General features: G+C 36.2%; 1 protein-coding gene across 5 annotated transcripts in view; it reads right to left on the reverse strand.

The window, feature by feature from the left end:
- RCOR3 (REST corepressor 3) overlaps window positions 1-26,532 on the reverse strand; it is a 53,280-nt gene that overhangs the window by 17,668 nt on the left and 9,080 nt on the right. For 4 of the 5 annotated variants that reach the window (XM_070768640.1, XM_070768641.1, XM_070768638.1 and 1 more), the window contains exons 3-9: window positions 25,631-25,708; window positions 22,993-23,045; window positions 20,529-20,690; window positions 19,041-19,165; window positions 18,085-18,163; window positions 6,139-6,357; window positions 2,466-2,543 (exon numbers count right to left, since the gene is read on the reverse strand). In XM_070768640.1, coding sequence (XP_070624741.1) covers window positions 2,466-2,543; window positions 6,139-6,357; window positions 18,085-18,163; window positions 19,041-19,165; window positions 20,529-20,690; window positions 22,993-23,045; window positions 25,631-25,708 — 794 coding nt within the window. Of the gene's footprint in view, window positions 1-2,465; window positions 2,544-6,138; window positions 6,358-18,084; window positions 18,164-19,040; window positions 19,166-20,528; window positions 20,691-22,992; window positions 23,046-25,076; window positions 25,428-25,630; window positions 25,709-26,532 lie in introns of those variants that run through there. The other variant, XM_070768643.1, reaches the window with a different exon arrangement.

The raw sequence follows: 26,532 nt of genomic DNA on the forward strand, positions 1-26,532 counted from the left end.
CCCACCCCACACACAGAGCCTAATGCAGTGTCTTATAAAAAACAATTGATTGACAAATACTTAGGCAAGTGAATTAACTTTCTTCACCAATTTTTCCCTAAATGAAAATAACAAATACAACCAAATGAATAAGTAAAGCATCTTAGTAACTGTTTAGTTCCAGCTGAGTTACATCATTTAGTAGCTTGTTGTTTAAAAGGTTAATAAAATTCTTTTATTAGGTATTACAGAGAACTTTTTTAGGTTGGGTATCGGCTAACCTAAAGGTAAGAGGATAAGGTACATGATTTTTCAAGATTTTTACTATAACTGTTAATCTAGTGTTTTGAAATATATCTATTCAGGTTGTTCTCCCCTATAAAGCAATAGGAACAATATGATACCTACAAATATATCCTGGGCATTTTCTAGATGATAAAACATATATACATTTTTGAAGTTCATGTGAGTTCAAAATCAACCTTAAAGTATTATACAAACTTCAATGTATGGACCACAGTGCATTAAGGTTTTGGTTGTTTCATTTTGATCATTATTTTTACAATAAACCAAGAGATGTAATAAATGGTAACTTCTAACCAATAACTACATTTGTATGTGGGAATCTAATATACACTTTTACTATTATATGAAAACTTCCAAAAGAGACAGCATCACATTAATCCAGGACTCCAACTAGACTCTAAGAATCTAAAACACAGCCAAAGGATCACTATTTACTATGATGTGTGATCTTGATCAAGTCACTTATTCTGAGGTCCAGCTCCCTCATGCAAAGTAACAGCATTTACTTCATCTACTTCTCTGGACTTAAGTGAGCATCAAAAGAGGCAGCACATAGGAAAGTTATAAATGCTATTACACCTTCACATCTTACTTTATATAATGTTAATGAATGAGACTATTCTGCAATTTTCTGAAAAATTTGAAATTAGAATTTTATTTCCTTGAAAATTTGGTAGCCTTTGTCTATAAAGTTGTCTTGGCCTGCTGTTTTGGTTATACATTATTCAGTTTTCATTCTTTTTAAGACAATTTTGGTAAACCATATATTCCTAGGAATTTCTAAGTTTTGTGTAAACTTTCAAACTTATTGGCATAAAGTTCTTTAAGCTATTCCAATAAGGTTTTCAATATCTGCTATATTCTTTAATTTTTAAATTATAAACTCATAGTAATATACAAACATTTTAAGTTTTTTGCTTTTATGCATTTTATAATGGTTGGATGCCATCACTGACTCAATGGCCAAGAGTTTGAGCAAACTCAGGGAGATAGTGAAGGACAGGGAAGCCTGGCATGCTGCAGTTCACAGGGTTGAAAAGAGAACAACAACAATGTAATTAATTAAATATTAAATTAATTCAATACAAAATTTAAAATGAATTTTTTGATGTAATAATTTAACATAAAATAAAGCAGGACTCTTTGTATTACACTATCTTTATTTAAATATCACTAGACTGTCAGTTTACTTCTGGGTTTGCAATGAGATACTAGTCTACATATATTTCATTCTTTTCCATTGCCTAACCTTCTTGAAAGAGACTATTCAAAACAAACAAAACATCTTCCTTCATAATGATTCTTCCTTTCTAGAAGATTCTAGAGAGTAAGATGGCATATGAAGTACTACTTTTCTGCCTGCACCCCACCCCCCACCCCGCCCATACATAATTCATTTGTAGATATTTCAGTCAATCTGCTATCTGGAGGGAAAAAAAAATCCCATTAGGACCAAATAGGATCATTTGATTATTACATACATAGACAAGTAAGGCCAGGATATGAAGCATAACATAGGAGTCTTAAAAAAAAGAGAAAGAGAAAAGATTTTGTAATAGAAGCTTCCGTAAAAAGGTATGATTGGACAATAGGCATTTAAGTACACCCTTAGACATCACCAATATAAAAAAACATATTAAGTTTAACAGAAGTACAAGTAAGACTTGAGAAAACGGCCAATCTATATCTCGTATTTGGATTTTGTATTTTCCAGGATATAAATACATACACTAAAATCCTAACTGGAAACCTGAACCAATAAACAAATACCCAAAACTAAAGTAAAATTTGTTAAAACTGTTAAAATGAGCTCCTTGTGATCTTTTTCTTCCTGTTACCAATTTACACAGGTAGGAAACAGCTTTGAACAAACATTGTTATAGACCCCCAAATGCACTTCTTCATCAATGACCTTCCAGTTTCACATGCACTGGGCCTACAATTATAGCTATTTTCTGTGCTTGATAGCAAGTGCTAAAGACAGTAATGGAATGATTTAACTTAAAACATTAGCCAAGTCTCAAGAGACTACCTATCTAAATAACAAAATAGAGACATAATAAATTATCTATATAATAAAACCTTCAAAGCACACATGTAACCAAAATATAGTAGTTGAACACTGAATAACTCAAAGAACAAGGTTTCACCATAGTCACATATACTCTTCAATAACATACCTCAGGAGGTTTGAATTCTTCAATTCCACCTTCCATTTTCTGTTTAAGTGCACTGTTTACTTGCTTAGCATTCTGAACCTTCAACAAAATAGCCAAAAATATGAATCAGATCATGTACTTAGGTGAATTTTTGAGTATTAGTAAGTGAAAAGGATATATATTAAAAACCCTGTTACCCCAGGGGGATAGAACACTTATCACACTTAGGGTGGAATATACCCCTCATTCAAGTAGCATACACATCAACTATATACATACCTAACAGACTGACACAGTTCATAAAAACTCATTTAATTCTCACAACTACGCTGTGAAGTAAGTATAATCAGTTCTGTTATAACCTGACATATGCATTCTCAAAAGCCACAGTACTATGCAAACTGCACAGTAAAAACCACAGGGCTTATGGGGAAAAAGAGTTTGAGACACAACACTCAAAAACTTCATCAATGACACACAGCACAGTTCTAAACAGTAAAGAAATTCACAAGTGATGCAATAAAGATGATGCTTTACCTTAAAAGGTTGCTTACATAAGTGGGTGCCAAAATAACTACAACTTGTGAATTGTTGGGAAGTCGTAGAAGAGTTATTTGAAATCAGATGTAAAGTTTTAACACCAGATGTGGGTGTGTATGGCAAGTAACACAGTATATGCCCACACAGTTCAAATGGGAACTATGTGGGCATATACTCAGCTAGCTGTAGTTTTTCACTAACAAAAATCACATGTAAGCAAATGCAAAAGTCACACTATGTTCAAATTGTCCCCATGTATATCAATGATGTTGGAACAGATTCATGATTTCAAAACAAGCACTAGAGCAAAACTGGACTTCGATTTAAACAGTAGAAATGAAGGAGTGGTGGTGGTACACAAGACGGGTCAAATAAATAACTTGGAAACAAAATTAAGACATCTTTGTAAACAACTGATTGTGGAGAATTAGGGAGAAGGAGGAATCAAGGATAACTCTTTCGTCACTGGCTGGAGTAACTGAGTATACATGGTGTTATTCAACCAGACAGGGACTGCAAAAAGGGGACCAGATTACTCGTGGACATGGAAGAAATCAGTCTGGACACTGCTTATGAGATGCTTGGGATAATAAATGGCAGAATCTGTAAATCTAAGACTGCAAATCTTCACTATGTTACACATCAAATGAATATCCAAGAAAGGGACTTAAAGCTTTAAAAGAGTTCTTTCCCAAGAATCAACAAAGGACCTTCCTGGTGGTCCAGTGGCGAAGAATCCACAGAGGACACAGGTTCAATCCCTGGTCCAGGAAGATTCCATGTGCCATAGAGCAACTAAGCCTGTGAGCCACAACTACTGAAGCCTGTGCTTGGCAAGGAGGGAAACCACTACAGTAAGAAGTCCGCGTGCCAGAACGAAGAGTAGCCCCTGCTCACAGCAACCAGAGAAGGCCCTCATGCAGCCCAGAGACTCAACACAGCCAAAAATAAATAAATAATTTTTTAAAAAATCAATAAAAATAGCTTGTAAGTGAAGTAATAGTGGAGTAGTAGTATTGATGACTAAGTATGATTTACAGGTGGCTGAGAACATTTTATTCATTATTTAAAAAAAACTCTGAGCACTTTAAAAATATCACAGGCAATGTGTTTTAGAAGTTCTCTAAAGAGAAGCGGTGCTGTGGGTTGAAGATGGGAGTCTTACACACATTTATGGTTTGACTAAAGGTAAAGCATTCAAATCAAATATATACTATATATACTTGAGAATCCAGCACTATAAGTCAAAAGAAAGGAATTCTGAGGAGGAGGAGGTGGCTTTCAAAAGAGATAAGAACCAAGAAGAGGGCACTCGACTGGGCAACTTGTTTATAAACAATCTTAAGACAGCTTATTCAGTGGCAGAACTGGGATGGGGTGTGGGACAGAAACTAGATTGGGAAGCCTCTGAAAATAAGTGGTAAGAAAGCAGAGGAAGCTAATGTGGTAGATTTTGATATTTATTCTGGAACTTTGCTGGAGAAGAAAACAGAAATATAAAAGCAGTTTAGGTAAGTAACCAGGGTCAAGGGGTAGAGAAATCTGAATGTTTAAGATAGAGAAAAACCATCTTGGTCCCATACTACCCTGTTGCAAAGTTCTTACATTATATGGAAGTGGTAATAATATTAACTCTAACAGTGCATACTGTGATATCTAAACAAGGATGCACTGTAAGCTAAGGATGCATGTTGTAATCCCTAAAGCAACTACAAAAAAAAAAAAAAGAGAGAGATATAGCTGAAAAATATAAATATGACCATGTTACACCTCTTTTAAATCCTTCAGTAGTTTCCTCACTCATGATGAATTTTAAATTTAACATGCTCTTCCTATACATTTCTGTCTAGCTCTGCAAATAACCTGCTAAAGGCCAAGTAGGAATTAATGAAGCATTTTAAGATGAGTGACGTTGATTACACCAGTATTTTAAAAGAATAACACTGATAAAATGTGTAACATGGGACTGAGAAGAGGTAGATAGCAAGGAGAATCAACATGATAGTTATAGTCAGAAAAGAGGTGATAAGGGCCATAACAAGGGTAGTAGGAATGAGATTAAAAAGCTGGGGATTGATTTAAAGGCAATTTCAAAGATAAAATAATCTACCACTTGAGTTTGTGTGTGTTGACAGATGTAATACAGGCAAGGGATGAATAAAAGATAAATTCAGATGTTTCAACAAACAAGGAACAGAAAAAAAAAATCTTTTGGGAGTTAGATGAGATGTCATGGAGAAGGCAATGGCACCCCACTCCAGTACTCTTGCCTGGAAAACCCCATGGATGGAGGAGCCTGGTAGGCTGCAGTCCATGGGGTCGCTAAGAGTCGGACACGACTGAGCGACTTCACTTCACTTCACTTGAAATGTCTAACAGTTAGTTGGAAATATAGCTATAGAGCTTAGGAGAAAAGCCACAGCTTAGGAAGTAAACTCAGAAGTCACTGGCAAGGTTGGTTAATTTATACCAAGAAAGCCCAGACTTAAAACTTAAAACAACAACAGAAATAAATAAATAAAGGAAAAACCAGAGAAAGACTGGAGAACTAATAACAACCGTTAATGAGTACGTATTATGTGCAAGGTACTAATCTTTTAAGCATTTACCCTATATTACCTTGTTTAATTCCTCCCAACCAAAATATCATTATCCTCATTTTAAGACAGAGAAACTGAAGTTGAGAGAAGTTAAACAGCTCCCCTAGGGTTGTGCAGGAAGTAGACAGTGTAGCTAGGTTTAGAACTTAGGATCACTGACTCTAAAACCTTATCCACTACCTGATTATGCTAAAGAAACTTTTAAATAATACTGCTGCTACTACTACTGGTGCTAATGATGACAATCCAGATGTATTATCTCAATTCTCAACAATCTGCAAGAGAAGTAAGATTATTATCTCCAATTTTATAAATAAAAAATGGAAGCTTAGATTCTATAATTTCCCAACATCATAGAGCTAACAGTAGCAATGCTGGGATTCAAATCTAAAATACTCAGTGGCACCTTATAATTTGAAAACAAGGTAAATAAGAAAGATAAAGATTATGTAACTGAGTGGTGGAGAAAATCTGTAATAAAACTGAGTTTACAGGGATAAAGTAAATAAGCAAAATGGACAGAATCATCAAAAATAATGATTTTTATAAAATACCTGACGTTTTAAAGAGATCAACTCCATGTCCAGTTGCCTCAGGATGGTGTTGGCTGCATTGGGGCTACAGGAAACAGCTACCACGTCTTCTTGGGTTAAATACATGCCCTTAGGTGGACGGCACTTAGAACGCTGAGAATGATGGCGGTGTTGTAAACTCTGATATTCTCTCCTCCCAAGTCCAATCTTGCTAGTTTGGACAGGCTGGTCAGTATTACCCTGGAAGAAAAAATTATAATAGGCCATCTGGGCTTGTATACAGGTATAAGTTGAAAACAGTCTATTACTAATAGATTACTAATAGAAGTATCTGTTACATTAAGTGCACCTACTAAATACTTCTAACCAATTATATTACATATGAGTCCAAACACACACACACAGAACTAGTAATTAGGGGGAGATGAGCATACAACATATGTTTCATTAATCCACTCAATAAAATGTTAGGTTTCTATGCCCAGAAGACTCTGAACAAATGAAAAAATAAGGTGGATTTTACATTATTTTAGTTTGCTTCACGATTTCAAGATGGGATATACTTTCAGCAATAAGAGGGGGTGGTAAGCTACAACTTACTAAGTGAAAAGTTTTAAAGAAAGTAAAAAAAGGGACAAATTAGGAATCATGACAATTAGTAGCTCAGACAACTGGTAAAAAAGAGATAACATTTTATTCTCACTTCCGAGTTGTTGAAAGAGAACTATGCCTCTAAAAATTAAAAAGAGCACAAGATTATTTTAATACTAACAACATTTCTAAACTCCAAGTCTATTTACCTGTGAATAAAGTAACACTGAAATTTTCACTTTGGAAGAGGTTTAAAAAGCTCTAATAATGACCACCATGAACTCTTAAGTAGGATTTCATTATTATATTTGCAATATTCTTAAAAAGTGTGATGTAAAAATACAATGTTATTCTGTGCTTCTAAGATAGGAATCCATTAGAAACTGTGTCCCATTAGGCTGAAGACAATATACTGAATAGATTTAATAATTCATTAAAGAAGGAACTCTGCGTAAAAGTCATAATATAATTATATAGTACCCAGTACTGTAATTCACTCTGTTCCTTAAAACTCAATTCAAAGCAACACATGACAGATTTGATGATCAGGGAAAATCCTCCCAGTATAGCACTCCTAAAATTGCTAGATCAAGTATTTTAAAAAATCTTTTAAAATTCATTTCTGAGCTGGCAGAGAGGTGAAGAAATCCCTCAGAGACCAGAAATAATGAGAAAGCAGGAATCTAGAGAGATAAGCAAGGATGCAGGAGCTGACACGTGCCTAAAGAACAATGGACAACAGGTGAAGAGCACAAGAGTCAAAGCCAGAACTCTGGAAGGGGAGGGGGCTCCAACATCGTGCAAAGTAGGAAAAATGACCCTGCCCTGCAAAGGGAGGATGATTTAAAGAAAGTCAAGACTACTTCAACCTTGGCTCAAAGGAAAGCAAAGAAACCAAAAAGAGTCTTTCCTGAGAATCCCTAGCCACAGGCTTATATTCAGACAGGTTTGGAGACAAAATTTATATGAACTGTCTGGCCTGAAAAACCTGAAATCAAAAATTTACTTTAGAGTGTCTCAGGTTGGTAGGGCTTTCAGTTAGCAGAAGTAAATGCAAGCTGTCTTTAGAAGAATGCACTGTAAATGCAGGTCTTGAAAATTTTCAACAAACATGTTCCAAGGAAAATGAGCTCACAACTACAAACTGCCAAACAAGCCTCCTGAGTAAAACACTGCAGAAGGCAAACAACAGAATTGTATCTGTAGAGATCACAACTATTATAATTACTGGATAAAGAGAATACAATAAAGATGTTATACATGTAAAAGAAAGAAAGAATTGAAAATATGGAATATTCTTATAAGAAATGAGTCCATCAAAACTGACCAAGCAGACAGGCAAAAAAACCAAACAGAACATCTGGAAATAAAAAATATTATAAATCAGATTAGAAATTCAATGGATGGGTTACTCAGCAGACTAGACAGAGCTCAAAAGAAAATTAGTGACTCTGAAATCACCTATGAGAAAAATGCCCAAAACATACCATGGAAGTATGGAAAGACATGGAATGCATGAGTGATTGAGACATGTGAAAAGTCCATTACATTTCTAAAAGAATTCTCAAAAGACAGCAGAGAGAGAATGAAGGAGACTTAGATTCAAAGATTCAACAAATGAGAATTTTACAGAACTTAAGATAGGATTTAGAAAATACAAAGGAGTCCAAAACAAGTTTCAAAAAAAAGAAATCCATAGCCATATACTTCAAAATGAAACTATGAACACTAAAGACAAAGAAGAGATCATAAAAGCAGACAAAGAGAAAAGTTAAATTACCTCCAAAGAAGGGTGTGGAGAAGAGCACCCTCTTGTACTCTTGGTAGACATTATGGAGATTCCTTAAAAAACTAGGAACAGAACCACCATATGACCCAACAATCCCACTAATCGGCATGTAACCTAAGAAAACCATAACTGAAAAGAGATGTTGCAGCACTATTGAAAATAACTAGGAGGCAATCCAGATGTCCATCGACAGATGAATGGATAAAGAAGCTGTGGTACATACATACAATGAATATTACTTGGCCATAAAAAAAAAAAAACCCATTTGAGTCAGCCCTAATGAGGTAGATGAACCCAAAGCCTGTTACACAGAGTGAAGTAAGTCAGAAAGAGAAAAACAAATATCGTACACTAACATATATATATATATATGAGAAGGCAATGGCACCCCACTCCAGTACTCTTGCCTGGAAAATCCCATGGATGGAGGAGCCTGGTGGGCTACAGTCCGTGGGGTCGCTAAGAGCTGGACATGACTGAGCGACTTCACTTTCACTTTTCACTTTCATGCATTTGAGAAGGCAATGGCAACCCACGCCAGGGTTCTTGCCTGGAGAATCCCAGGGACAGGGGAACCTGGTGGGCTGCCGTCTATGGGGTCACACAGAGTCGGACATGACTGAAGTGATTTAGCAGTAGCAGTTAGCATATATATGTATATATATATATACATACACACACACACACACATATATATATGTAAAATCTAGAAAGATGGTACTGATGAGCCTGTTTGCAGGGCAGCAATGGAGATGCAGACAGAGAGAACAGACTTGTGGACACAGTTGGGGAAGGAGAGGGTGGGGCCAATTGAGAGAGCAGCATGGAAACATATAAATTACCATATGTAAAACAGACAGCCAGAGGAAATTTGCTGTATGACACAAGGAGCTCAAATCAGGTGCTCTGTGACAACCTAGAGGGCGGGGATGGGGTGGGAGGTGGGACGGAGGTCCAAGGGGGAGGAGACATACGTATACCTATGGCTGATTCATGTTGATGTATGGCAGAAACCAACACAATATTGTAAAGCAATAAAAAAAAATTTAAAAATTACCTCCAAAGGAATGATAGCAGACTGCCTGACAACAGACTTCTCTAAAGCAATGATAGAAATCAGAAAGCAGCAGAATATCTTCAAATAATATCGGTCAACCTAGGAGTCTAACCCCAGCAAAACTAAGGTTTTAAGAAATAGGCATTTTGGACATTCCAAAACTGACTGTGTTCATAATCAATAGAGTCTCATTAAATTAATCTGTAAAAGATACACTTAGGAAAAAAGAAAAATTATTTTCAAAGGAAGTTCTAAGATTCAAGAACGAAAGGTAAGCAAAATTAAGTATTTTAAGTATTAAAAATTGGTAAATTTGTTAGCTTAGTAAATCTAACACTGACTATATGTCTAATGTGATATATTAAAAAATAAGATGTAACTAAAACTGGAAAAAAAATAGCATATAAAACAAGAAGGTAGTGGCTGAAGTCAAAGCATCTTGGACTTAAATTAACCAGAAACTCATTAAAAGCACCAAAATTAGACTTTAAAAGTTAAATATGCAGGATAAAACTTCCAGAGTATACAGTAAGAATAGAAATATAGAAACATTCCTAACTAGTAGAGAGTAAAATAAAAAAATCAAACAAGAGATGAATTCTTGATCCAAAAAGAAAGTAAGTCAAATAGAAGATAAAAATAAGAAATAACAAAGATACAAATATCAATCATAACTGGTATAAAGGGGCTAAATTCTATAGATAAAATAAAAAATAGCACGTATCTGTTCCTGTAAGACATGTACTTAAAATACGAGGACACAGAAATGTTGAAAGTAAGGAATAACGATACCAGTCAAACACAACAAAAGAAAGATGACAGAGCTATCAGTTCAGCTTAGTCACTCAGTCGTGTCCAACTCTTTGCAACCCCACGGACTGCAACAGGCCAGGCTTCCCTGTCCACCACCAACTACTCCTGGAGCTTGCTCAAACTCATGTCCATTGAGTCGGTGATGTCATCCAACCACCTCATCCTCTGTCATCCCCTTCTCCTCCTGCCTTCAATCTTTCCCAGCATCAAGGTCTTTTCTAATGAGTCAGTTCTTCGCATCAGGTGGCCAAAGTACTGGAGCTTCAGCTTCAGCATTTGTCCTTCCAATGGATATTCAGGACTGATTTCCTTTAGGATTGACTAGTTTGATCTTGCAGTCCAAGGGACTCTCAAGAGTCTTCTCCAGCACCATAGTTCAAAAACATCAATTCTTTGGTGCTCAGCTTTCTTTATGGTCCAACTCTTACTTTCATACATGACTACTGGAAAAACCATAGCTTTGACTAGATGGACCTTTGTTGGCAAAGTAATGTCTCTGCTTTTTAATATGTTGTCTAGGTTGGTCACAACTTGTGACTAAACCACCACCTAGGCTGGTCATAGCTTTTCTTCCAAGGAGCAAGTGTCTTTTAATTTCACGGTTGCAATTACTATCACCATCTGCAATGATTCTGGAACCCAAGAAAATAAAGTCTGTCACTGTTTCCATTGTTTTCTCATCTATTTGCCATTAAGTGATGGAACCGGATGCCAAGATCTTCATTTTTCGAATGCTGAGTTTTAAGTCAGCTTTAGGTTCTCTTTCACTTTCATAAAGAGGCTCTTTAGTTCTTTGTCGCCTTCTGCCATAAGGGTGGGGTCATCTGCATGTCTGAGGTTATTCATATTTCTCCCGCCAATTTTGATTCCAGCTTGTGCTTCATCCAGCCCAGCATTTCACGTGATGTACTCTGCATATAAGTTAAATAAGCAGGGTGACAATATACAACAGCCTTGACATACTCCTTTCCCACTTTGGAACCAGTCCATTGTTCCATGTCTGGTTCTAACTGTTGCTTCTTGACCTGCATACAGATTTCTCAGGAGGCAGATAGAGCTATACCAGACAAATAATCTTTAAAAGTAGAAGATAAAGGTTTCAAATTCAACAAAACAGTTTCTACACATTTAATAAATAATAGCTTCAAAATACAGTTATTTCTCAATAATCCATCAGAAAAGCACATAAACACCTACAAAACCAATACTAGCAAGTAGGCAAGCAGTAACAGAATATCGATTTCAATCGTATTAACTGACAAGCTTCAATTAAGACACATTAAAAAAACCCTATAACCAATAACTAAAAGTATATATTACTCTCAAGCACACATGGAAAAACATTCATGAAAATTCAACATTCTAGATTTGGAGGTTTTAAAACATATCCCCAAATTCCTCAGCATTCCAACCACAGAGAAGAGAGACTCTCTATCCTATCCTCCTTGATTCTGGACCAAGTTCAGTAGCTCACTTACAACCAACAGAAAGTAACACGTGTGACACTGAGTAACTTGCAAGGCTAGGCCAGAAATGGCTAGGTACCTTCTCTCTCTGCTTTGGGGATGATTACTTTGGAGGAAACCAGCCATGGTAAGAAGCCAGATTACTAGGGGACCACCAGGTTATAGAGGAATGCTAGCTGACAGTCAGGTAAGCAAGTCCAAAACCTTCAAAAACATCCCACTTGATGCTGAAACCTAAAATTATTCTTTCTAAAGTCAGGAATAAAATAAAAATATTTGCTATTATAACTTCTCTCCAACATTATACTGGTGATTCTAACCAGTTCAGTAAGGGCAGAAATAAAAAGTATTATAAGGATTGAAAAGAAATAAAACTGCTATTATTTTCAGATAATATAAACCTCTATATAGGAAATGCGAACTAATCTACAAACAGGTAACAAAGATTTCATTTCTCTCCAGTTTACATATAGATTTAATGGAATATCAAGTAGGGCTCTCCTACTTTGAAGTTTGAGATAAAGATCCAAAAATAGCCAAGGAAGCCTTAAGAAGCACTACCAAGTAAGGGGAATTATCCCAGCAGCTATCAAGGTTTATTATAAAGTTATACTAGTTAAGACATGCGACTGACAGGAGAAGCAGACTAGAAAGCCAGTGAAAGTGCAAATGTTAACTTGAGTCTCTGCAACCCCATAGACAGTAGCCTGCCAGGCTCCTCTGTCCATGGAATTTTCCAGGCAAGAATATTGGAGTGGGTTGTCATTCCCTTCTCCAAGGGATCTTCCCAACCCAGGGATTGAACTCGGGTCTCCTGCACTGCAGGTGGATTCCTTAACATCTGAGCCAGCAGGGAAGCCCCTAGAGAGCCATACTTATATAGAAACCTCATCCATGATAAAGCTGATATGGCAGACCAGTGGAAAGAGATGAACTCATTTTCGTATTAGAAAACAAAACAAAAAAACAAATGGATCTTTATCTGACAACATAAACCAAACCTAATTACTGACAGATAAAGGACATAAGTGTAAAAAGCAAAATTTTTAAATTTACGGAAAAAAATATAGAATATTGAAATTTGAATATTTACGTACTTTTGATGAAATAGCTGTTCATCAAAGCATGTAAAGAGAGTAAAAAAAGATAAACCAAGAACTGCTAAAAGATCTCTGCAACACACTTAACCAAAAAATTAGTATCTAGAATATACAAGGAATTCAGTAAGAAAAAAATTCATACATTCTCTTTAAGAAAAAGACAAAACCAAACCAAAAGATAAAAAACAAACACAAATAAGCACTTTAAAAAAGACATAATAATATATAATAAACAGATGGAAAAATAATCAGCCTCATTAGTAATCTGATGAACGAACTGAGAACACAATGAGATACCATTTCAGATTATCAGATTGCTAACATCTTGCAAGTCTTATCATATAAAGTACTGGCAGTGAATGCTGCATACTCAGTCGTGTCTGACTCTTTGCGACCCCATGGAGTGTAGCCCGCCAGTTTCCTTTGTCCTTGAATTCTCCAGCCAGGAATACTGGAGTGGGTTGCCATTTCCTTCTCCAGGGAATCTTCTTGATCCAGGGACTGAACCTATGTCTCCTGCATTGGCACACGGATTCTTTACCTCTGAGCCACCTGGGAAGTCCTGAAGTATTGGCAAGGAAGTTGGGTAATGAGTACTCTCATAGCCAATGGAAGTACATCAAATGTAGAAAATGATTTGCCATTATTTAGGCAAGTCAAACACAGTTATAGTCTAAAATAGACTGGGGCTAATGATAAAGAATCCGCCTGCAATGTAGGAGATGTGGGTTTGATCCCAGGGTCAGGAAGATCCCCTGGAGGAGGGGATGGAACCCACTCCAGTATTCTTGCCTGGAGAATCCCATGAACAGAGGAGCCTAGTGGGCTACAGCTCACAGGGTCACAAAGCGTCAGACACGACAGGAGTGATTTAGCTCGCACACACCCAAGAAAAGTTAAACATGGTTACAGTCTAAATAGAGTAATGCCACTCCAAACAATTGTAGGGTATTACTACTCACTAAGTCGTGGTTGGCATTTTGGTGGAATAATCTGCACTGCATACTTCAGGAGAGCTGGCATCCGTTTCCCACTATATGCTAAGAGTGTCCATCAACCAGAAACACCTCCATAATTTTTACATGTCCCTTATGCAGGTAATACTAAATCTTGCTGAGAACTGCTATCGCACAGGAGTTGTTGTATATGTATGTATCCAGGATATGCTCTTATCAGTATTGTTCATAATAAGAAGCAGCTAGAAAGAATGTCCATTAATTGGAGTAGGTAAGTGGTGGCACATGCATACAATGGATGTTTACGATTTCCTTCCAGGTTCCCACTGCAAAGAAAGGAGTGGGCTGCAATAAAGAAAACAAAGGACTTCTGTTTCTTCTTAAGCTCAGTGATGGACACACTGGTATTTATTACTATTCTTCAGATTGTACATAGTCTATGGTATGTACAGTTTCATAATTTTTAAAAGTTAAAAATAAAAACCTTTCCATATAACGCGTCATTAACTTGCAGAAGCAGGCCTGTGTTAAAGGCAATGTTACAGCACCATTCCCTGCCCGGTGCCCCTACCATCTGGGAAAGAGCAGGGAACTGAACGAAACTGCTGACACACAGGCCAGCCCTGGACCACGGCCCTGCAGTGTGTTTTTAGCACTTTTAAAATTTTACCCCCCTCACTGTCTTTTGCTAACGGAATGAGATCACTGGCAAACAAAAGACCAAATGTTTAAGTATCACCTCACATGGTTGGACAAAACAGTATTCCACATACACACATTTCCTAGGTAACTAAACCCAAATCCCCATCTCTCATACTGGTACAGCAATTAAGAGTTTATAGTGTATATTCTTATCTGTTAATATATTTGACTGACTGCCTACTATGTACCAGGCCCTGCAGTTGAGACTCATTTCTTGCTCCTTAAGAGCTTATACCACTCAAGAAAGGCAGGCAGGTGAGGGGAGATCAGATGTACACAAGTTCCACTCAGCTCAGTGAGGACTGCAGTGGATTTAAAGAAAAACAAGGAAGCAATCAATTCAACATAAGGCAAGGGGAGTTCATAGACAAGCTACATATTGCAGAGTTATGAGGAATTTGCCAGGCATATTTGGGAAGAAAGGGAACGCTAGAAAGAACAGACCAACAAAGAGCAAAAGCCAGGGCATGAAAACACTTACCTGAAACTCTCTTAGCAGTGTGAAATAACAGGGTGGGGTGGAGAATGTCTAACTAGAAAGGTTGTGTTTTATCCTACAGACAAAGCCATGGAGGAACTGCAAGCAGTACATTTGGTTTTAAAAGGTTGTCTTGGCAGCAGTGTAGAGAATGGTCTTGGAAGGTGTGGTGCAATGTTTGGAGATAAGGTAAATTAAGATAGAAAATGTCAGTAATTCAGAGAAGAGATGAGAACCTAAAAATAAGGCAGTCACCTAGAAGACCAAAGACAAAAGAATAAAATTTACAGTTATCTGAGAGAGAAAATTAGAAACAGTAATCACACAATGAACAGAGTAATTGAGAAAGAGAAAAAGAAGTCACTAAAACCGAGACATGATGGTTAAAAGTGGCTTCCACGCCGGCTCAGGGGTAAAGAATCTGCCTGCCAATGCAAAAGACACAGGTTTGATCTCTGGGTCAAGATCATCCCCGGGAGAAGGAAACTCTCCCATCTTCTTGCCTGCAGAATTACATGGACAGAGGAGCCTGGTAGGCTACAGTCCTTGCGGTCGCAAAGAGTTGGGCACAACTGAGCAACTAAATAACACATTAAAAAGGTAGATGGGAATCAGAGAATGGTGTTATAAAAGTCAAAACCAGATTTTCAGAACAAGGGAGGGGTCAATAACTTGAAATAATACAGGAAGCACAAGGAGAATGCACTGAGTAACCAGTCGCTGGATGTGGCAGTTAGGAAGGAGGTCACTGCTGACCTGTCAGCAGTTTGAGAGAAGTAAAGGGGCAGCAAGCTGAATGAAGCAAACTCCAAGAGTGAAGTAATGCCAAGATAGATAGTGATGCTTGTAAATGAAAGACGAGCATACTTCTGGGCTGCAGACAAAAGGCTGAAAGTATGGCAAAGAAACTGATGGAAAAGGTCCTAAAGGCAATATGCAGGGACAGGTAGGATGAAACTAGCAATGAAACTATACAGAACAAGGGGAGGGACCTTTCTTACTGTCAAAGAGAGGCATGCAGCACAGACTGCTCATTACTTCATATTACTGCATTTGTGACATTTTAAAAGTCTGATCCTATCAAGCACCAGCAAGGAAGTGGGAAATGAGTACTGTGTAAAATACTGGGGGCGGTACCAGACGTTCCAGGGTTACAGGAAGCCCTGACTTCAAAGAGTTCACATTAACGGGCAAAAAACAGTAATTTTAATATAATGTCCTAAGTGTAAATATACTCAGATAAAAAGGGTAGTGTGGTAGCACAGAGGTTAGGGGAGAGGCTGGAATTTAAGGGTATTCCTGCTTGATATTTTCTTCTTGAAGTAGAAAGTGAAGTTATCTGCTGAGTTTTTCAGGGGAGAGGGGAGGTGGTAGGTGATGTGTAGAAAAGGATGACTGTTCAAATACTTGCTTACACAATAAATTCTATTCGAGATTTATTATGTACTGGGTACTATAATAAATGCTTTTATATATATTACCTAGTTGATTGTCAGAACAAACCTATTATTTTAATTTTACCAATGGAAAAAACTGAAAATTACAGGTTAAAAATTGAGAGATGCTAAGGGTTACACTGAGATTGAAAACTATTTTTTGCAAGTAGCAACAATGTCCATAATTGTGTAATCTTCTCTTGTAACCCCAGACCAAGAATAGCAATTTATCCAGCACTGTGGGTTTACAGGGTTAGAGAAGGAATAGCAGAAGAGTGGGAGAAATGCGGAGTTACAGACACTAGGAAGAGAGCAACTTAAGGAAATGGCCATTTGGTCTAAGGTTCAGGGAGACAAGGAGGCTTGGGGAAAAATGAAGGATTCAGGGAATCTGAGAACATTTAGCAGTAGTAAGAAAATCAGTAAAGTATCAAGCTGAGTAGAAGTTTTCAAATTTCACTGACGAAAGATGACAAGTGCCAGAATGGGCCATGGCATTTGAGTTCCTTAAGAGGAGGAATGCGGGTCATTAAACCGGATGGTCACATTTGTGTCTCCAATCTTCAATGTTATTTTCACAAGTTGCCTATACATCACAAGCCTTTACCCACTGACATCTGGTCTATATATTTTTTACAATTATGTAATTCCTTGCCTTAATAAATGAGCATGTATATCAATTTAAAACTTTTCAAGATTTTAAGTCATCACCATTGTCATTAAATTGAGGAGTATAACTGCATTTCTAGTTGGGAATCCTTCATCTCTTCCTTTGAGGTAGCTTTCAATTTTCACTGGTGTCAGTATGCTGCTACTGCTGCTGCTGCTAAGTCGCTTCAGTCGTGTCCGACTCTGTGTGAACCCATAGACCGCAGCCCACCAGGCTCTCCCGTCCCTGGGATTCTCCAGGCAAGAACACTGGAGTGGGTTGCTATTTCCTTCTCCAACGCATGAAAGGGAAAAGTGAAAGTGAAGTCGCTCAGTTGTGTCCGACTCTTCGAGACCCCATAGACTGCAGCCTACCAGGCTCCCCCATCCATGGGATTTTCCAGGCAAGAATACTGGAGTGGGGTGCCATCGCCATACCTGGTACTAATTTCTAATTTGTTATAAAATGGAATAAACTAAATGTTCTCCAAAAAAATATTCTACACTTAATATTGTCTCATCTAAGGGTGATTTTACTTCTTTTCTATGGATTAAAGAACAGGTGTTGTGGGTCGTCTCCTGGGGGCTCAGTGGGTAGGGTTCCCAGTTCTCACTGCTGTGGCCCAGGTCCAATCCCTGGTCAGGGAACTGAGATCCTACAAGTCGTGCAGAGTGGCCAGAAAAAAAAAAGAACAGGCATCATGGGAGGGCTTTTATACCTCTGAATGGATGAGATAATCCCCAAATTACTTAAACTACTGGCTAATTGGAATTCTTGATGTTTCTGCTTTTCCAAAAAACTTCAATTAACATTGACATTTACTACCTTCTAATCCATTATATAAAAATGCTTTTCTTAATATGAAGTACTGCTCATTTTTTTGGAGTGAATTTGTAGAACAATTACAAGCACTCTAATGATCATCATTACCTCTTTCTTGGCTTCTTTTTTGGGATCATAATCACTATCGTTTCCATCCACTGGGTGTGTTTCTTCCACGTCATCATCACTGAAAAGAAACAAAGATTAATAAATTTAATTCACTTTTTATTCTATTCCAGTGTTCTTATCAAACTGTAATATAGCTACCTAGTAATTTTACTAAATATTCCCCAGGAGTTATCCTTAGGAACACAAGTTTTCATAATTTAGATTCCTCTAGTGTTTAGAAACATTTATCCTTTTAGGTATATAGAATCATTTAAGCAAACATTTCCAGCTAAAAAACAGAGACTTAATAGGAAAGATATTTAGAAAGAAATATCATTTGGGAGAAAGAACATATATATTAATTTGATGTAATATTTATTATTTCAGTTCTCCAATTGGAGGATAAAAACAGACAAAAACCAGAAAGAAAAATGATCTTTTATACTATCAGAAAGACACAGCTATAATAATGTGGACTTCAGTTATTCAGATAATTGTGGAAAGACCACCTTCCAGAGAATGTATTTCTTTTTTTTTTTTCCCTTACTTTTTCATTGCACAGCTTGGCATGTGGGATCTTAGTTCCCCAACCATGGATCAAACCATGCTCCCTGCAGTGGAAGCAGGGAGACTTAGCCACTGAACCACCAGGGAAAGTCCCGAATATATTTGTTAATATAGTCTAAATATATGTACTGAATATATCAATACTAAAGGGAAGCATTTGTAATTAAATACAATTCAAATATAACTCAGTACAAAGGTTTGCTGACTATGATTAACAGTTAAAGAGTTGAAGAAAGTTCTTACTATGAAAATTTCTGATCACTCAGTTCTTCCTGTCAGAGCAGAAATAGGAATATAAGGATAAGAAGCATTTACAATGTACTGTGATCACTGTTCTACCTTAGGAAATACAAGCAATACCTGTAACTCTATAAAGGCATCCAACCTACCTGTCACCCTGATTATGTCTATTGGCTAGTTTACGAGCCTGGCGATCCATTAAGCTTGTCCTAGATCGAGTTTTTTTCCAGGAATAGTAATATTTCACAAGGCTAGCAATTGTCTTATCTGGAAGCTTGAAAAAAAAATCATGTTAATATCAGCAAGTTTTTTCATAAACTCTGATTAACAGAATGAATAACATCTCTGATATTATTCTTTGATACTTAGCAAACAAAAGCATAGACAAAATTTTCCCAGGTACCTTTATGAATTATAGCATTAAAAAGTGCAGCTACAGTCATAGAACCCCACCATACCTATGTCACTGATATTTGTAAATAAATATTCCTATTTATTCTGAGCAGAGAAAGAAGAGAAGGATGTCACAAACTAATATGATGTGAATGGCCCCAGAAGTCCACAGCAAAATGGTAATATTCCACATTTGTTTTCTTAGAGTTACTCCACTCTTTCCACCCCCTCTGTAAACTGGATTTTTATAAACTGATTAATAATTCATATATCATAAAATTTACCAATTTAAAGTGTACAATTCAGAGGTTTTTAGCTTACCCACTAAGTTGTGCAACTACCACTATTTAATTTCAGATATTTTCATAACCTCAAGAAGAAACCTTAAACTTATTAACAGTCACTCCCTATTCTCCCTTTAACCCAGACCCTGGCAACTACTAATCTACTTTTTTCTCTTCAGATTTGCCTATTCTGGATATTTCGTATAAGTGCAATCATACTGTTGCTTAGCATAATGTTTTAAAGAAAAGCAATTCAATACCATTTTGTTTTAAATCCAGGCTTTAAGATGATAAATAATGCAAACAGACTTGGATATTAAAAGGACTAACGATCATGCACTACTTTGTCATATATTGACAAATAAGGATACACTCTTCCAATTAAAAATGTTGGTTTTGATTATGGAAGACACTTAGATATATTTGCAAACATTTCTAATTTCCAAAATTCAACTTAAAAGAGTTTAATGCAACAACTTCTCAGAGTTATACAATTTTGACTAGAAACACAAAAAATTTAAGAACTAGAAATAAAGAGCAGTTTTTCTTTCAAAAAAAAAAAAAAAAAGGAACAGCCCCTGAACAACGTTGAAATGATACAGAATTTCTATCAACAGTTTTCATATCCAAAGGAATATAAATTTGAAAATAAAATATTCATGTTAAAAATGAAACATTTAATAAAACTGAAATTATGATTTTTCCTGAAATGATAAACTTATTTAGTAAGTCTATTAAACATATACTTATCACAATCTTAATTTATTACAATGAAATGGAACATAATGATCACATATTAAGAGTAGTTGTAGAAAGTAAGACTATATGCAAATTACCTATTTCAAAATATTTTTAACAATTAGATTGGAAAACTTTTTGTATTTAATAATTAGGAAGTGTTTAACAACAGAATTAGGTATCACTCAGGTATGAACCACAGTAAAAGCAAAATTACCATACCATTTGCTGAATCCTGTGAAAGCTCTTCCCATGAAAACTAAAGGCTTGTTCAAATAGGACTTTATCTTCCACTGTCCACTCATCCGGAAAGGGAGTGAAATTAGGGAGATCAGCAAGGGACTTCTCAATGTTATGTTTATGCCAGAACAACATGCCAAGTGCCTTTGAAGAGAAATCATTCCCCTTTGGTTTTAATGGACTTATGTTCCATCACACTTGAGAGAGTTAAACACAAATCAGGTTAAAGTCTTAAGCCTATGACTTCAACTGAAGATACATTCAGTTTGGGGCTTTTAATCAGGGTGCCCAGGTAACAGAGCTCATTTCTTTCTTTCAAATCAGGGCCTCAGAAAGTAAATGTTTTTACATACCACATCTGCTGTAGAATCTAGGAAAAAGTGAGCTGAGGAGAGTGGCTATAATTACTAAAGCAGGTCTGTAGGCTCATATCAAGACTTTCACTCACATTTATTCATTTGTCAAGTGTAGGGAAAAATATGCTAAAAGGAAAAATAACCTGTAAGTCAATACTTGAATGAAACTATCAATTATAACACAAAACTAGAAGTGCTCAGACAAGACTCAGTAGAGAAATATTTATGTTTTAATCTGTTAGAAGTATCCTGGGCTAAACACTTCTAAGAAGTAAGAGTACCTCAAATGCAACTTTAACACTACTTTACCACATGTATTTCTAAAGTTCTTTATTATCATAATGTACACAAAGAATTACTATAAGGCATATTAATAATTTCAATGACTTTATTACCAAATCATAGGAAAACCTGAAATGGATAATTTTAGACAATTTAACAACTTTTCCTTCTGTTGTAATCTTTACTGTAAGGTACTGATACTTTGGCCACCTGATGCGAAGAGCTGACTCATTGGAAAAGACCCTGATGCTGGGAAAGATTGAGGGCAGGAGGAGAAGGGGAGGACAGAGGATGAGATGGTTGGATGGCATCACCGACTCAATGGACATGGCTTTGGGTGGACTCCAGGAATTGGTGATGGACAGGGAGGCCTGGCGTGCTGTGATTCATGGGGTCACAAAGAGTCGGACATGACTGAGCAACTGAACTGACTGACTGAGTATCATTTAGGGGATAAAGGTTTATTTTTTAAGAGGAGAGATAGCAACTTTTTAAATAGCATTAACTTCTCACTTTGGTAATACTTTGGTACTCTGGTAGTACTCCTTGAAAATGAACATGAAAATGAACACATATACAGTCACATTTCAAAGAATTAACCTTATCAAATAGTAAAAAGAAAGTCAAGTCTTAAAAACAAAATACATAAGCAAAGTCTTCAAAACCCACAGAAAAGTTAACTATATTTAGATTAACATCTCAATCTCACCAAAATGATTTTCTATAGTTTAACCATGTTGCTAACTATAAAATTAGCTCTTAATAATGCAGGTAACTGAAAGTTCACTTATTTTACTATTAATTCTGACAGAGGTTGATATTATACTTAGTTGAAATGAAATTTAAGAATGTCCACTTTACTTTCACTTTCCATGTTCTACATTCCCATTTTACCAGGGATAATGGACCATATGTCATATATGCGTGTGTGCATGCTCATTTGCTCAGTCCTGTTTGCGACGCCAAGGACTATATAGCCTGTCAGGCTCCTCTGTCCATGGAATTTTCCAGGCAAGAATACTGGAATGGGTTGCCATTTCGTCCTCCAGGGGATCTTCCTGACCCAGGGATCAAAGCTTTGTCTCTTGCACTGGCAGGTGGATTCTTTACCACTGCACCACCTGGGCAGTCCCATACCACATATATCTCCTTTTAAAGTTATCTATTTTTTTTAAGCCCTTTGTGAATTATTTCCTTCAAAATTTAAAAATCTTAAAATATTTCTTTAAATAAAAAGTTTAGTTTCTAGGTCTTTTAGGTTAAAAAGTCAGAGAATTGTCTCTACTTAAAAAAATTTTCCCTTTTGGTAAGTATTTGCTAGAGTAATCCTAAGGCTTTCAGACCTTTAAGAACTCAAAAAACAAAAACAAAAACAAAAAAAACAAACCAGAGGTACTGAGAGACAAATGTTCAAAAAATGTTCTCAAAAGCCCTTGAGATAAATAATGCTTATAAAAGCAAAATCTTTAATGATGAAAGGTCAGACTTTGCTACAACCTCCCAGGTAGCTCAAACAGTAAAGAAACTGCCCGCAATTCAGGAGACCTGCATTCAGTCCCTGGGTTGGGAAGATCCCCTGGAGAAGAAAATAGCAACCCACTCCTGCCTGGAGAATCCCACAGAAAAGCCAGATGGGCTACAGTCCATGGGGTCACAAAGAGTCAGACACGACTGAGCAACTAACATTTTCACTTTCATAAAGTTGGTTGAACTTAAGCACTTTCTTAAGACAGAAACTATCATGAGATGTTCTTTGGATCTGATAATTACTGAGGCAAACCTCAATATTAAAATGTTTCTGTACATACCTGTTCCACATTGTAGCCATGTTTCTCCTTTGCAATTGCAATATATTCATCCACTGTAACGAAACAGTGTTATATAATTAATTATTCTCATTTACTTCTTCTGCCCAGGTTGACTTTGCTTTTTTAACAAAGCAAAATTTAAAAACAATTATACTCTAGGGATTAAAAAAAAGCCAAAGTCATTTTCCATAAAACATCATAAAAAAGACCTTCACTTCTACATACAGGATCAGAAGCTCACTTGGTTTAAAATTTTACTTAGTATGCCTTATCTCCATGACCATACAGCATATACTTATTAAATTTACTGACATGACTAATTATTTTTGTATTATAAAAAGATCAATCTGTGGTCAGTCAACAGAGCCTAATTATAGTGTAAAATATTAGGTAGCTTCTATTGCAATATTTATTTAGCGAGACTTAGCTATTTAAGACCTCATCTCATGTTAAGAGTTTTCCCAAAGCTTTTACCTTCCCATATTTGATTACTGTATAAAGGATGGTTTATAGTTTTGCCAGTATAGTAACAATTTAAACATGTTTTAGTATGCCTAAAATTTTCTTCAGCTCCTCATGCTAGCTATACAAAAGGTACTTATATATTCCATTTTCTTTCATCCTCAATTATTATAATCAAGCAAATAGTTGTTTAAATAAGCACAGCTTCTATTATGACATAAATATACAGGCTATTTCAAGGCCTTATTGCTGAGAAACCTGCATTTCACATTTAGGACTCATTTTTATGCAAAGTCTTTCTAAATCCTATACAATATAAATATATAAATTCTTTAAGCACATTTTTGAGAAGCAGTGGTTAAGAATTCTGATCCGAGAACAGCTAGCTCATCTACCAAGACTTGATTCCCAGCCCTGTCACTTGTTTTTGGACTTTAAGCAATTAACTTGACCTTTTTGTATCTTAGTTTCTTCACTATAGTGATAAAAATACTACTATTTTCAGTACTATTCTTCCTAGGATTAAATGAGCTAGTATATGTTAAGTGCTTGAAGCATCTGGCCCATTTTAAGTACTTCCTAAGAGTTTGCTGTTATTAACAGTACAGTACAGTTTAATATATAAATATGCTATTATAACAATAATGCTGTTGTATTAACAACTAATTTTTATGGATGTTACTGTATCTCCCTAAGATTGCAAGCTTTGGAGAAAATCCAAATACTATTTTCTATTTAGAACTCATAGTATTTAAACATATGACAGATCTACATACATGCTGATTAACAAAAATGTCTTGTAGTCCTATAAATAGAGAAGGCTAAATAAAACCAATCAACCTGTGGTTCCCAGCCTTGGTTATGCATTAGGATCAGCAGAAGAGTTCTAAAATAGCAAGTCCTGGCTCCACCCTCTAAACTTTCTGATTTAATTAGTTTGAGGTGGAGGCCAGTCATCAATAGAAGTTTTTTTTAGTTCCCCTAAGCAAGTCCAAAGCACAGCCAGGGATGAAAACCACTGCCCTAGACCTTCACTGGGATATTCCAGGTGGACACACCACTGCAGGACATGTTGGCTTTCTGAATTTTGTTTTCCACTTTGCTAAGAAATACATCATTATATAAAACAGTGCTAAAAAGGCAAAAACCAATGACACACTGATGGTCAGTTTATGAATGAAACTGCCTATAAGGAAGACTAACCTGAAAAAACCTGACAATCTCTTTCAGGTTCCTCAGTACACAAAATGTACAATTTTGTGTTTTCAGTTAAAAATACCTCAAGGGCATTAATTCCTAGATTACCAGCTAGACTTTTTCCTGGTATTCTGAAGCTTGTAAATAGGAAGAATTATCAGGTATGCAAAATAACACTCAGTTTTCAATTTTTAGTTCTCTTACTGCATTAATAAGTATGACTAGACATACTGTGCACATGATATACATGACATCGTTAATTTTCATGGGACTAAATAAACCAGCATGGGACATCTTTTGATATTTGGTAAATATTTTAAAAAGACAAACTTATTTTACAGCTGCTAAAATAGCTGTTCAGTGATTTTTGTTTTAATAAATCAAATGATAATTGAGTGGAGGGGTGGGGATCTTAGTTTTGTTACCTGCACGTTTCCTATATCTGATGTGCCGCAAAGGATCAGGTCCGCTACATCACACTGAAGTCTAAAGCCACACCATGATTCAAGAAGTGCATGGTCAATGATCCAGAAGGTCTCCGTCCAGAAATGGAGAGCACAAAGATGACCTGATCGATGGCTGCTGAAGTCAGTTCTTTCCCCTTTCCTCTTTAAAATGGTAATGATAGTGGGCTCTTGGAAGTTTGAAGGCATTTCTTTACAGCTTCATACACTGAGGAATAGCCTGTGCAGATGTCTACATTGTAACTCCCTCCCCTGCTTCAGGATTTAAGCAGCAATGCCATCAGATCCTAGGTTTTTTCAGTCTTCCTGGGCCTGACACAAATTGGAATGATCAACCCACTATCTTTCAAAAGGAAAAACATTCTAACATAGCAAGCTCCATCAAAAAAACAAAATAAAACAAAGGCAAACTATTTCTTAGGAGATCTAAGAGATCCAAAAACAAATATAAGTTGCATTCTGAATTGGTTGATTGATTCCCTACTGACATAGACATCCAGTTTCAGAAAACTTACATTTGGCATCTGGGATACTGTGATATGGAGACCACACAAGCATTCCTCCATTGTCTTTATCTGTGTACTTTGTAGCACCTGGGGAAAAAATTATTTTGAATACGATGAACTTTATTCACATTCAAAATAAGTATAAGCAAAATAAGCTTTATTTCTATTTTAGTACAGTACCTGCAAAAGACGACAAAGAAACAAAGTACAGGAAAACAAAGAATAAAAACAGATTTACACTAAATATAGTAAATATATCATTTGTGGATATGAACAAAATTTTAGAAACACTGAAGCTTACCCTCTTTAAATTAAAAAAAAAAAAAAGACTTTATTATAAAGTATATTTTATATCCCTATTTCTCGACAGGTAATAAATCTGATTTAACTTTTATATGTTACTTGTTGTTTAGTTGCTACGTCATGTCCAACTCTTTTGTGACCCCATGGACTGTAGCCCACCAGGCTCCTCTGTCCATGGGATTCTCCAGGCAAGAATACTGGAATGGGTTGCCATTTCCTTTTCCAGGAGATCTTCCTGACCCAGGGATTGAATCCACATCTCGTACATTTGCAGGATTCTTTACTGCTGAGCCACCAGAGAAGCCTATGTTACTTAAGAATTATTAAAAATTCCAGAGAAGCCCATATCTTACTTAGGAGTTATTAAAAACTCTTGACTTAAAAGCACATACTTCAGGGGATAATTGTTTTGCCCCATATCTAAATGGGCCAAGATCATTATAATTTTTGAACACTTGTATCTACTTTTTATGGTTTCTATTTAATCTTACTCCCTTGCTAGGAGTCTGCCAGTTACTCCTTTTTAGAGTTAATTACTTCTTATATTTACAAACATTTGTACTCTGTGTAAGAGAAAAACAAAGTCAAAACATGTAAAGGTAATAATG

This window comes from Bos indicus, chromosome 16, assembly GCF_029378745.1.
Source record: "Bos indicus isolate NIAB-ARS_2022 breed Sahiwal x Tharparkar chromosome 16, NIAB-ARS_B.indTharparkar_mat_pri_1.0, whole genome shotgun sequence".
Taxonomy (NCBI): domain Eukaryota; kingdom Metazoa; phylum Chordata; class Mammalia; order Artiodactyla; family Bovidae; genus Bos; species Bos indicus.